Genomic DNA, 12,511 nt, shown 5'->3' on the forward strand with positions numbered 1-12,511 from the left:
TTCGGGAGAAGCAGGAAGCCTCATACTAACACTTCACTCACCTCACTGACACCAACTCCAGCCTTGACTCTCCAGCATCAGGTGCTCCAGGAGCCCTGCAGACATCAGGATGCTGTCAGCCAAACCCCCTGAACTGCAGCTCCCATCCCCTACATGTTACAGGGTTGTCTGTGCTCTGGGTATTTCAGAAAAACTTGGGGAAAAAAAAAAAAAAAAAGGTAATTTTCAGCATGTACTGATTACACTGATTACTAAGATGAGTTACATAAATGTACAGTAACTATAAAAAAAGGGTCATCCATATGTTCCACTGAATATCATACTTCTTAAGCAAGAGAAAAAAAAAAAAAAAAAAAAGAAAGAACAAAACCTTGCTCGACCCTCTCCACAAAACTCCATTTTCCAAAGGAAAATATAGCCTGCCAAAACCAGGAAAAGAAGCAGCAGCAGCCATTTGAACTCACTTATCTGACTAGAGAAATAGAAACTATTAAAACTAAGTTTGATAGTTTAGGGCTTTCTACACACTAACCACATCAAGCAAAAATTAAAAATTTATATATATATACACACACACATATACACACACGCATATATGTGCATTTAATAAAAGTGATGGGTAAAACCTGGTCCCAAGACTGTGTTTGCTAGCACAGAATATTCATAATGTCATCTAAAGCACCCCTGGTTCCACATCAGTTCATTCTTTAGCTGTGTCACTGCAATATTTCCACAATTCTGAACTATAATGAACGAGTCTACTTTGAAGTTGGGGCCATAAAAGCTGCATATGTTAACCAAATATATAAGTGAATGTTAAGCACACTGGGGTTCTTTCAACCACAAATTTACATAATGAAAATTATTTCAGATGTTGCAATAGAAGAGTCATGGTCAACTAATTATAGCTCAGAACATTTTGCTACTCAAAAATGAAAGAAATACCAATTCTTCAAGTTCCCCAATTTTTTTAGCCGTCAGCAAAGTACATTTCTTACCTCCATTAGCATAATTCTTACTATTAAGCCATCTATATAAGTTAGTTTTTGACTGAATCTCTAATCTTCCAACTGACAGGATTATAGACATGATTTGTTTCCTCAAGGGATTTTTCTCCTTACAGAATCAATATGCAGTCTTCTCAATGTCTAAATTATAGCCCATGATTTAATGTCATCCATTTCTACATACTCAAAAATATGAATGGAGGGAAATCCCACAGGATTTCCACAGGAAGCTCCCTGTGCCTCTTTGCTGACAGAAGAACTTATGAGTCTATGAATGCTACACTTTTCAGAAACCTTTGTAATTTTTGTAGCTAAGTTCGATGTCTGCTTTGTCACCACTGCCTGAAAATAGACAGAAACTGGGAGATGGCTGGGAATACCACTTACAGAGCCAGGTCCTTAAGCAAGATAGCTGCAACCCAGCTGAAAGCTGGCAAGCCTGGCTAATCGCATAGATATATTTGCATCAGCTGGTGCATGCCACATCAGGCATTTTAAATTAAAAAGGTAGTGGAAAGGGAAGACATTCACAGCACACATATCTCCCCATCCTCTCCACCAGTAAATACAGGATTTGCTGTAAGAATGTAGACAACACGAACTCACTGGTAAGTTCAAGCAAGGCAAAGGTTTAAGGCAGGGCTGCAGAGAAGGGCTGCAGGGCAGCAGGGTGAGGCCAGGCTTACAGCATATCCTTGGCCAGATGTCAGTCACCTCTTACTGATAGGTGACACCACAGCATGATGGCAAAGCACTGAGCCTCAGGGTTCTCCAGTACAGCTCAAAAAGGCTGAAAACAAGCCTTTCCCTCAAAGTATGCCCATGAAATTCATGACACAACACTAAGACAGGCCGACAGCTAACAGCAAGACATGACTTGCAGATAACGCCCTGCCTTAAATTTGTTAGGAGCTTCAGCAATGAAGCAATAAAACAACAGAGCTATGTCTAACATTCAAATCCAAGTGATTCACAGTCCAGTTTTTATCAAGCTTGAGGGCTACACAAGTTTTTTCCCCTTGAAGGAAGGCCCACTACCACGGAAAAAACATGCCAGAAAATGCAAGCAATGGAGGCTAAACTACAATAATTTCAGTACACATAAATAAATGCTGTGAAACCTGGTAAAAAGAAGTGAGGAGATGCACCCTCTTCCACTTCCCCTATGCTGAAAACAGCCTCTCCCTGGCATGAGATGAGGCTGACAGCTGGGGATGATTATTTATTTTTTGAGACATTCCTATACAAGACCTCAGAGAATGCAACACAGCCTTCCAGAAAGTTGGGCCAATGAACGTTTCTTACAGGCTAAAATGCTGACAGGTATAGATTCAATAATAATTTAAGAAATTATTAAAGTATTTTGATTAAAGCTGTTACATATAGATGAGAAAGCTACAATATTTATTCTACAGTTCCATGAAAAAATATTCTCTTATACCAAAGACCTGGTGCACCAGTCACCCAGTGTTCAACATTCTTAGAAAACCTTTTCCAGAACTCCAAATGTCGGTGTCTGGCCAGTACAGTTATAAGTGGGTTAAAATATTTAAACTTAGAAAAGAAATAGCATTTTTTGACTGAAATCTGTTACAGATGTCCTTGTTTTGGCAGGGGTGTTAGAAACCAAGGATCACAGACCTTGTCAGGATATGAGCATGACAGCGAAAGGAAGAAAGGTCTGAGGGTTTGCCTGATTAAAATGTGCAGTGGGTTGCACTCTTAACACTCACTTTGAATATTAAGCCTCATATAATTATTCATTAATGCACTCACCAAAGACCCAGTAACTTTGTTTGGAAATTTAGAGTCCCTATTCTCTTTGAATCCCTAGATAGTTTTGGGGCAGGACTTCAACAACAACAACAAAATATACAACCAAAAGACCTAGAATTTATACTGTCAGTACAACATCACAGGATCCATGCAATCAAAGGACAGCGGATGCAATTCTGCACCTAAAGTTTCCAGGATGCTATCACTCTTGTATGCAAGACAGGGAATATAAACCAACATTCAGCCATATTTTTCAGTATTTTCAAGCTTATTTTTCGGTATTTTGATAAATTATCAGTGCTTTCCAACTTACTTAGAGATAAACTCAGCATCTCAGAGATAACCATGCTCAGCAAAACAACCCATTTATATAGATCTCAACTAATGCTCTGAAATAACTCCTTCCAAAAAAAAAAAAAAGTTTCTTTTCTCAGTATACAATTTTCAAAGTCCTCCAACTGTCTGAAAAAACAAATCTTACACTGAATTGTCAACTACAGGAAAGTGTAAACATTTTGTTATATAATATAAATATAAGAGAACATTCAATGAGGTAAAAAAAAAGACTGGCTCAGAATGGAGCAAACAAATTCTTCCTCCAGCATAACTAGTCTGGGCAATAGCTATCTATACATTTGTTACCAAAGGGAAAAGTGTAATGAGGTTTCCACAGAAAACAATAAAAACTATGCAGCATTACAACAGTAAATGTGACACAATCAAATGTGTTTAAAAGGTAGAAGTTTTAAGAGAATTTAAGTCTTCCAACTCAGAAACTTAAGCCATGTTTGATGTGATGTAAAAGATGCATAATACCAGCTCTCCCAGAGCTGTTGTTTTGTTGTTTTGTAGTTGATTTTGGTTTGGTTTGTTTTCTAAGTCACAGGATAAATCTACTTGATTTTTTTACATATAATTAAATTCCCAATCACCGAAAACAGATGAAAAACACTCTTTTTGTTTTCCCTTAGAGTTTTCTGTAGCAGACATTATGAGTGCCTTTGTTGAGCAGAACTCAGGTGGAACCAAAAAAACAGGAGCTAAACTTCTGCTCCCTTGTGGCCCCAAAAACAAGGATTTATTGCAGTCAATGGTTTGCCACCTGCCTGAGGCATTCAACTGTATCTAGCACAATGATGTTGGAAAGCATTCATGAGTAAACACACAATAACATTCCTGTGTTTACAGCATCTGTGAAAGGTGTGGGTAGGGTGATCTCCCTACTCTGTGTTTCCAGAGCAAGTCAAATCCATTAATTAAATTCATGCTCTTGTCCTGCTTCAGCAGGAAAAAGAGAGCTGATTTATGGGCATTGACAGCTGCAAGAACCAGGCACTGGTTTTGCTCATTCTCTCCTCTTAATTAATTTTTAAGCATCTGGTTAGGCTGATTTCTCAGATTCTGGCCATACAAAAGGCTGAATGTCTTCATCCTCTACAAAGAAAAAGGAAGCTGCTCTGCACAGTCCTGTCTGTCAGATTGTTTCTCAGTGCTGGTTGATGAATAATATCTGCAGGAACTGGATACCTGAACATCTCTATGCCCAAGCAACTTGCAGAATAAAGCTGTAAAAGGTCCCATTCATAAGACATTTCTTATCTAGTCATTATTTCACTGTCCCAACAACAAAAACTTTAAAATGAGAAAGTGGTGTCTGAGGAAAAATGTGATCTACTGCAATAAAAATTCCCTTCAAAACAGTGACCAGAAATTCCCAGAAATACCACATTGTAGAGGGAAGACAGCAATACACCAGTATGTTCTTTTGTACTTCTAGGTTCTTTCAACAGGAGACATTTTGGTAGCATTTTGAGCTGAAATCTGGAGGTAAGCAATTGGAAAACACTTAACACCCAGCCTAAGAAAAAAAAGCTGTTACAGAAGTGGAAAATTTTGGATGCTGAGCTCTCACCATAGGCTATGGGAGATTTTTGCTAATAAAGAACTAGACAAACACAGACAGAGTACATTGACACTGTATCACCTGCCCAGCAGAGCCATATGCTGCTGCTGCAGACAGTGCCCATAAAGATCAAAGCTCCCCATGCATTAATGAGCTAAAGCTGGGTGTTACCTGTTTCATACCATATTGTAGATCTATATTGACCTCTACAGAGTGGAAGATTGGGCCAGACAAACTCTGCAGCTGCCCTTCAATTTTATGAATCTGTGTAACACTTCATAAAACAAAAGATAAATTTACTTTTATTGTGATTCATAGTCCAGGCAGCAAAAAGCCTGCTAGGAACAAGGATACTACTATCTAAAACAGCACATGATCACTAGTTGCCAGGAAGAAATAGAAAGTAGTCAGCATGCTCTACAGAAGTGGGAGAACCACCAGAACATAAACTATCTCTCTCTGCCAGTGACTCATTGAAAAAACCATAACTTAGAAATCTAGACACAAATCAGCTCATAATAACAGACTGCAAGATCAACTAGACAGCACTACCTTAAGCTGCCTTAACTAACTGAAAGGTTGAAAGTAGTAATTCTCCAGAAATCTCTTGTACGTATTTGAATATACCACTTCTTACAGTTCAACACAGCAGGACTTTATGACATTCTCAAATTATGGGAAAATGAACATAGCTCAGCTCCCACAGATGACAGCAAGAAGTTCAATCCATGCACCCAGGATCTAGCAAGACAACACAGCTCTTCCAGATGATTACTGCCTATTTTTAGCTGTGCATCAAGATATCTCCTTTTGTCAGCTTGCTTTTACAACTCAGGAAACAACTTGTGGCTTTTCAATTATTTATCAGGCTACTGATCCACAAATAGGGAAGTTTGGTCAGATCTCTAAGAAATGTAAAGTGTTCATTCAAGTATTAACTGGTGCATGGTATCTCATTTACCTGTTTATGTTCTTCATGTTGTTAGTGACAAATTTGATATTTACAAGGAGTATAATGACAGAACTCAAGAACAAGCATACTGATAAATATATAAAAAGTCTTGGAAACCTTTCTGAATTCAAGAAACATGGATAGGAAATATTACCGTGTTCTGTTAATTATTCTAGGTGTTTTTCATAAAGAAAAGGACTATTCATTTCTCTTCTTCCTCAATTCTCCCAGTAAACCAAGATATCTATACTTACTTCATTATCAGTTCTCATCCCTGTAGAGCCTAGGGGAGAATGGTGCAGCTTTACAGTTGAAAAATTATTTCTTCACTCCAAGAACTCATTCAGTTCTGGATTTTTAAATCCAGTTTTGATTTCATAACATTTCTCCTTTTCTTGATCTTGCAATAGAATCTTCAAGACTTTGAATCTACTCCTATCAAGGTCAATCACAATCTTACCATCAGCATGCAGTGGGCCTACATGTTATGCAGTATCCCTCAGACAAGACACATCTCAGCTTGCCTTTTGCAAAGAGCACATTCATACAACCATATATAAACAATTAAACACATGGGTAGAAGTACAATGAATGCATGGAAATCAGAGGTTTGCTACACTGAAATTCAAATTAAGAGTTGAACTGATCAAAAAGACCTCAAAAAAGCTACTGGAAAACAGAGTTTGCAGCAGAGAAATAATCTGAACTATAACCACACATGGGCTAGGCCCAAGATGATTAGAGAAGAAAAGGAAACTGAGGGGAATGCAGACTTCAGGACATCAATTGAAACTACTGCTGATAGCTGAAGATTTTGTGAAACTATCAGGGACAGCATGGAGTTGTAATGTTTTTGACCAGCAAAGGAAAACAAGTAATGTCTACAACCAACTGACCTTTAGATCAGGTCAGAAGACCAAGTTATGAATTCTGGAATGAAAGAGTTAAACCCTGTACCCTTTGAGTAAAACATGTAAGTTGTCTTTGATCCTTACTGTGAGGGAAGCTCTTTTCCTGTGACAAGTGCTGGGTGACTTCACACACCACCATACAACAGAGAAGCTGTGTATGTTGCTTGAAAACTTCAGAGTGGGAGCTCCTAATGGAGTAGGACTTTAGGTGGAATAGAGCTACAATGGTCCAGCCTGCACAGAGAAAACAGCACCCCATACAGATTTCAAGAAGAGGAAAAATACAACTTTAAAAAACTAAACCTAGAAAGAGACCCAACACCAGAACTAGAAAGTAAACTCAGAAATAACTGGACAGTGTCCAAAAGATTCATTGCCTCACTGAGGGTTTGAAGCACACCATGATCTATGCCAAAGCAGACTTAGGGTATTTCATATAACATTTGACATTGTGACTTTGAGATAGAATGTTTTTCAGCAACTAAATGAAATGGAAAATGCAAATGGGAGCTTCAGAGAGCCTAATGATTTTGTTTAAATTCCAGGTTATTTTGCAATATGAAAAATACGTTCTCTTTGGTTCCATGACAACCACTTAGATGCTACACCCTCACTTTAATGATCCACATCAACATGGTAAGCTATAGTCCAAAGATTAAGTCTCAGGTCACATGTAATCATGTCATGCAATAAGTTGGAGTGACTGGGTGTAAAAAGCTTCATGTTTCTGTCTTAAATAGAGTAAAATAAAAAGTATTAAACAACATAAATGAGCAGGATGTGGTGACATTCCTTGATTTGCAAACACTGTTTTACATACCAGACAAGTATTAAGTTTCCCAGAATATCTCAAAAGGGATGTTGCTAAGCAAAGATGATGGTAAAAAAGAGTATTTAATGAAAATATCTGAGCGCAATTTGCAGGACTAACAGCCATGTTCCAAATTACCACACAGTAGAAGAGGAAAAAACTCCAAGTACAATGAAAAGGGGATATTTTTAACTTATGTTTGAGTACAAACAAAAAATGGTTTGAGCCTGATCCTGTCTGACACAGAGAAAATGAACTACTGCTTCAATTACAAGCCATCTGCACATACTCCTCTGTTGAACACCTAGCATTTGAGACTGAGTTTCCACACTCATTTTAACATTATAGGCAGTTTTACTAGTTCATTGAGTTTTCATTTCCTTAAAGTAAAAACCAACCTTACCAAAAGTGAGTCACATCCATCAGCCAGAAGTTCACAGTGAAATCAGTTATCACTTGACATAATGTACTGGGTAAGTTTAGAACTTACCAACAGCTATGACTCCCATCAATTCTCCTTTTTGGTAGTTTCATTTTAAATTTCCAGGGAGTTATAGAAACATACTTCCTGGAAGATTTAAAAGAAAAAAATAAAACACCACATCCCAATTACAAATTAAAGAAAAATGTATAGTGACCTCTCATTTCAAAATTTGTTAAACAGACAAAAGCAATTCAGAGGATTTAAGACTGCACTGTAAGGCTTAGTTAAGCAGGCTATTTTTCAAAATAAAACCTGTATCCTTTCAAAATGTGGCAAGAGGCCATGGTTTTTATTTTTCAATTTAGTATAAATATTTAGGACATAAGACAGAATTAAACTGCAAGACTAATTAGAGTTTGGAACAAAAATTATATGGAAGAATCTCCTTGATAATTAATAATGATGGCTATATGGAATAAGAATAGAAATAAGGCAGAAAGAGACACAAGTTATCCCCAGTAAAAGGTTGCATAAAAATAGGAACACAAAATGACTCATTCTACATAAGCTTTCTTATATACACTGCCTGAAGTATTGATACCACATTTAGCTGATGCACAAAAATATTCTCAACCCTTTGCAGTAGTATTATAAGACTGAATAGGGCTATAAGCTGCACACACATTAAGCTCTGAGGATATGAAATGGTAGCATACAAATCAAGTTAAGTGACTTTCTGTAGGGCACCAGAGCAACACAGATGAATCAAGGGTTCCCAAGCTCTCCCTTAGCATAAGTCACATCAGGTATCTGGGCCACCTCAACTTACATTTACTTTTCAGTCATATTTCAGGCTTTTAATAGAAAAGCTTCTAAATATAATCTATGCATTTGTCTGCTTGACTTTTTAGGCCAGCTGCAAGCATGAAACTACCTATAGAGACAAGGGTACTTTCAAACCTGAAAGCTAGCAGTAGCATTTTATGAGAACTCTTCAGAATTTACCCATAAATTCTGAAAAAATATAATTTCAAGTAGTATGTATGCAAAGACAGTGCAGCAAAAACAGCAGCAACAGCAATGACCATGAAATTGCCTTGCACTGGCCCTCCCTAGCCCTATTAGCTATGGATGCTGAATTCAGGAATAAATTGCCTTGGCTTAGAACCTAGAAAATTCCTGCTGAAAGGAATCTCTAGGCCAGTGAAAAACTCACTCTTAAAAGAAAAGCCTTGCAAGTTTCAAGAATGGTACGACCAAAACTCTATTTGGATTTGTGGATTGTAATGTAAGTTGCACTGAGATTTTTCAAGTTATTGCTACTCATGCTGAAAGATGCCAATAATGGAAGAAAGCACATGGCCCAGATTCTAAAGTCCCCAGCAAAATACATTGCTTGTTTCCCATAAGTGAGCTCACCTTGGTATTTAATATTAATTACAGGTTTGCATGCACATGCAAATCCTCAAAGGCATATGCCCACATTCCACTCACTTTAAGAAATACAGAAAACATTAATATTTTAAAGGAGAAAAAGCATCTGCATCAATTTAATTCTAGTACTATCATGATCTCTCAAATTTATCTCACTTTCTGTAAATTCTGAATAGAAAACATTTTTGCTTAATTTTCTATTTGTGCTGGACATACATATCTGAAAGAACAACAGCTTTACCAACACATGAAATGTTACTGCAGTGCTAGAAGCATTTAAGTTTCAAAGTTTGTGAAAATCCAAAGGAGAAAATTCTGACAAGCATACAGTAAAGGTGAAGTTTTAGCTGATACTATAAATATCCTGGCTCCCAGCAAAGAAAAAAGAAATCCCATAATACTGCATATTTGAAAATTTTCTAATTTCATTCTTGCTATTAAAAGTATAAACACTTCACATGAGTCCTACTAATCCACTGTTGCAGGCGAGCTCATGCTCACTATAAGCAGGTTAGCATTCCAGTTCAGCTCAAGGGGATGAGCATACTACTGAAGAGATTTGTTTGATCATTTTCTAAATTAAAAACTCACGATGATATGAAGAGGAGGTTGCTATATTTCCACACCATTCACAGTAGACAGCCGAAACCTCAGAGTATATTTCTTACTTGTGTGGACACTTGAAGAAACCACTTGTAAAGTGTTGTTTTTTACTATTGCAGGATTAAGATATTTAAACATTTTAAAGGAGTCGATGGAGTACCATCCAAAAGGTAGGGTTATTTTTTTTTATTATTATCCTTGTGTACATTTAACATCTTCAGGACATTCACTATTGCAACTTCAGGACTCTACAACAGAGAGCATCACTGGATTATTTTCTCCTCTCCACAGTATTCCACATCACATTTTCAAATAATGATGATTTGCTGTTATTTGCACTGGTGACAGAGCAGGTTCTGAACTGTGTTTCTTTCCAATCTCTAATACTTTTGATGTAGCAAATAAATTCTTTACAGTTTCCCCTTTGAAGTTTAGGAAAAGATACGGTAAAGAAGAGATATAAAAATATCAAGTTCACTCAACTTGGAGTCACTATGAAGTGACTCTAAGTCAGTTAACACAGGTGAAAAACGGAAGGAGAAAATGTGGAAATGCAGACAAATGGTACAGGAAGAACAACTGAGGCAAGAGGAGAAAGAAAGAGGGGGATTTGGGAAAGAGAACAAATTGGAAAACAAGGATTAATTTGGCTGGAGAAGGATATCACACTGGCTTCTAACAGTTCCCTTACAAAGAGATGCATTTTATTCTACTAGATGGTTAAACGCAATATCCTGACAATTTTAAGAAAGCCCCTTGATCTATTTGTTTTGGGTTTGGTTTTTTGTTTTGCTTTGTTATTTTTCTTGTTTTGTTTTTTTGAGAGGGGAATCATTGACTCATACTAACTGCTTACAGCTTTATCCAATTTTCTTTGTATATTAAGAGAGACTGATGTTCTGAGCAGTAAACCACCACCACAATACCTGCCACTAGCAATATTTCAGATGATATAAGCAAAGCAGAAGCATTTGAAATATTCAGGGCAAGATGTTTTTCTGGGACACAAAGCTACAATTGAATACCACAGCTGAGATCACATATCCTACCTATCCTCAATCCTGCCTAAAGGCATATAAACAAAAACCCTCAAATACCTATTTGAAACAAGCTCCATAGCTATCCCAGCCTACTTTCAGAACACTGCTCCTTTCAGTAAAAATGTATGGCATACATAGGATAGAGGCCTCCTAAATTCCAGCAGTTCATGCCCACTTCAAAAAATTCAGAGGGGAAAAAAAAAAAAAAAAAAAGCAAAAGTTTTCAATAATCTAGAATGCCAAAATCATGAGTAAATGTGTTCCACTTGGTGCACTTAATTGTTTTTTCACAAGTTTTATAATTTTCTTATTTCAGTTTGCAAGAATTTTACATCTAAACCATATGAGGTCTTCATCTTCCCTCCTTTTCCATCTTCCTCTGTTTACATTGTGTTTTACAGACCACCTAAAGCTTTGAAGTATTTCAGCATCTTATTTTAAAGGTTCTGCTATCTGTAGCCCTCAGATTTCTGCAGAATGCTAACAAGTCGTGCTTCACGGAACTCATGGGCAAATACAAGAGGAAACAGCTTCTAGTATATAACAGCTCAACCAAGAGCTTGATTTCAGAGCAGTGTACAGTGTACTGCTCTGCTGCAAGCTAGTGGCAGCTATGTGACACGACACATGGCATAACCACATAGCATAGCTGGGAGAGAGTCAAGCTTGCCAGATTTTTCTCAGAGACTAAATCCTGTGGCATTAGGCCTTCATGCTCACAGTTGGATATTTTCATATCAGTGCCCAGTGATACCTGATTTTTAGCTGAGTACCCAGGCTTAGTGCTATTTTATGTCTAAGTCACACATAGGTATTGACATGCCCCAGCTATGCCTCATTAGGCACTCTAATTCATCATCCCATGCACAGCCAAAAAGGGACATAGCCAAAAGTAAATCTGTGGAGAGCTGGATGCAACTGCAGACCCTGACATCCTCTCTTCTTCAAATACATCTTTCTGGCCTCACCAACTGCACTTCCTCATATTCAGCTACAATTCCAATCTAATCTTTTACCAGGGACAGCAACATCTTTCAATTATTTCTGTCCTTAATTACGTCTTTGACCTCTCAGCAACTGTTGAATTTTTTCAGTTCTCAAAATTTACCAGTTTTTAATATATCAGTGGATCAAGTAGCATGCTTCCATCCTCTCTCTGTTCTTTGAGACCTAGACCTGTTGAGACCTGGGAAGTTCAGTCCTTTTTTGTTACCTCATCTTTCATCCAAAGGTTGAAATCTCACTTCTTCAGCTAGCCCTGTAGGCAGAACTAGAAGCATCTATAAGAAAACTATCACAAGACCTTCAGTTTTTCCTTTATGAGGGACTCATCAAGATAATTTTTTTTAAGTAAATCAAAATGTCTCTCCTGATTTCAATGTATGGTTGTTTCTCAAGTAGATCCACAGAATATGGATGCACCCAGTGTAGAAGGCTCATGATCTTCAGGATGCTCAGATCAGGCCACTGAAGAGATTTGAAATGACAGAATATCACTGAAGCAGGACAGACCAGTTCATACTTAGTTTTGCTCCTCCAGCTAACATAACAAGGGAAAATACCTAGGACAGGCATTAGGTTAAAAGTTAAAGCAAGAACCAGGAAGGAGCCCCTTGTGAACATATAGCATATGGACCACATGAGATGACA

At 37.4% G+C, this 12,511-nt stretch overlaps 1 protein-coding gene across 11 annotated transcripts in view; it reads left to right on the forward strand.

The window, feature by feature from the left end:
• The window catches only part of C4AH4orf19 (chromosome 4A C4orf19 homolog), a 42,096-nt gene that overhangs the window by 14,866 nt on the left and 14,719 nt on the right, over positions 1-12,511 (forward strand). For 6 of the 11 annotated variants that reach the window (XM_030450143.1, XM_030450136.1, XM_030450142.1 and 3 more), the window contains one exon: positions 7,095-7,185. In XM_030450143.1, coding sequence (XP_030306003.1) covers positions 7,168-7,185 — 18 coding nt within the window. In that variant the 5' untranslated portion in view covers positions 7,095-7,167. Of the gene's footprint in view, positions 1-4,560; positions 4,611-7,094; positions 7,186-9,940; positions 9,992-12,511 lie in introns of all 11 variants that reach the window. The other 5 variants (XR_003987542.1, XM_030450144.1, XM_008491776.2 and 2 more) reach the window with 2 other exon arrangements.

Source organism: Calypte anna, chromosome 4A, assembly GCF_003957555.1.
Source record: "Calypte anna isolate BGI_N300 chromosome 4A, bCalAnn1_v1.p, whole genome shotgun sequence".
NCBI classification, from domain to species: domain Eukaryota; kingdom Metazoa; phylum Chordata; class Aves; order Apodiformes; family Trochilidae; genus Calypte; species Calypte anna.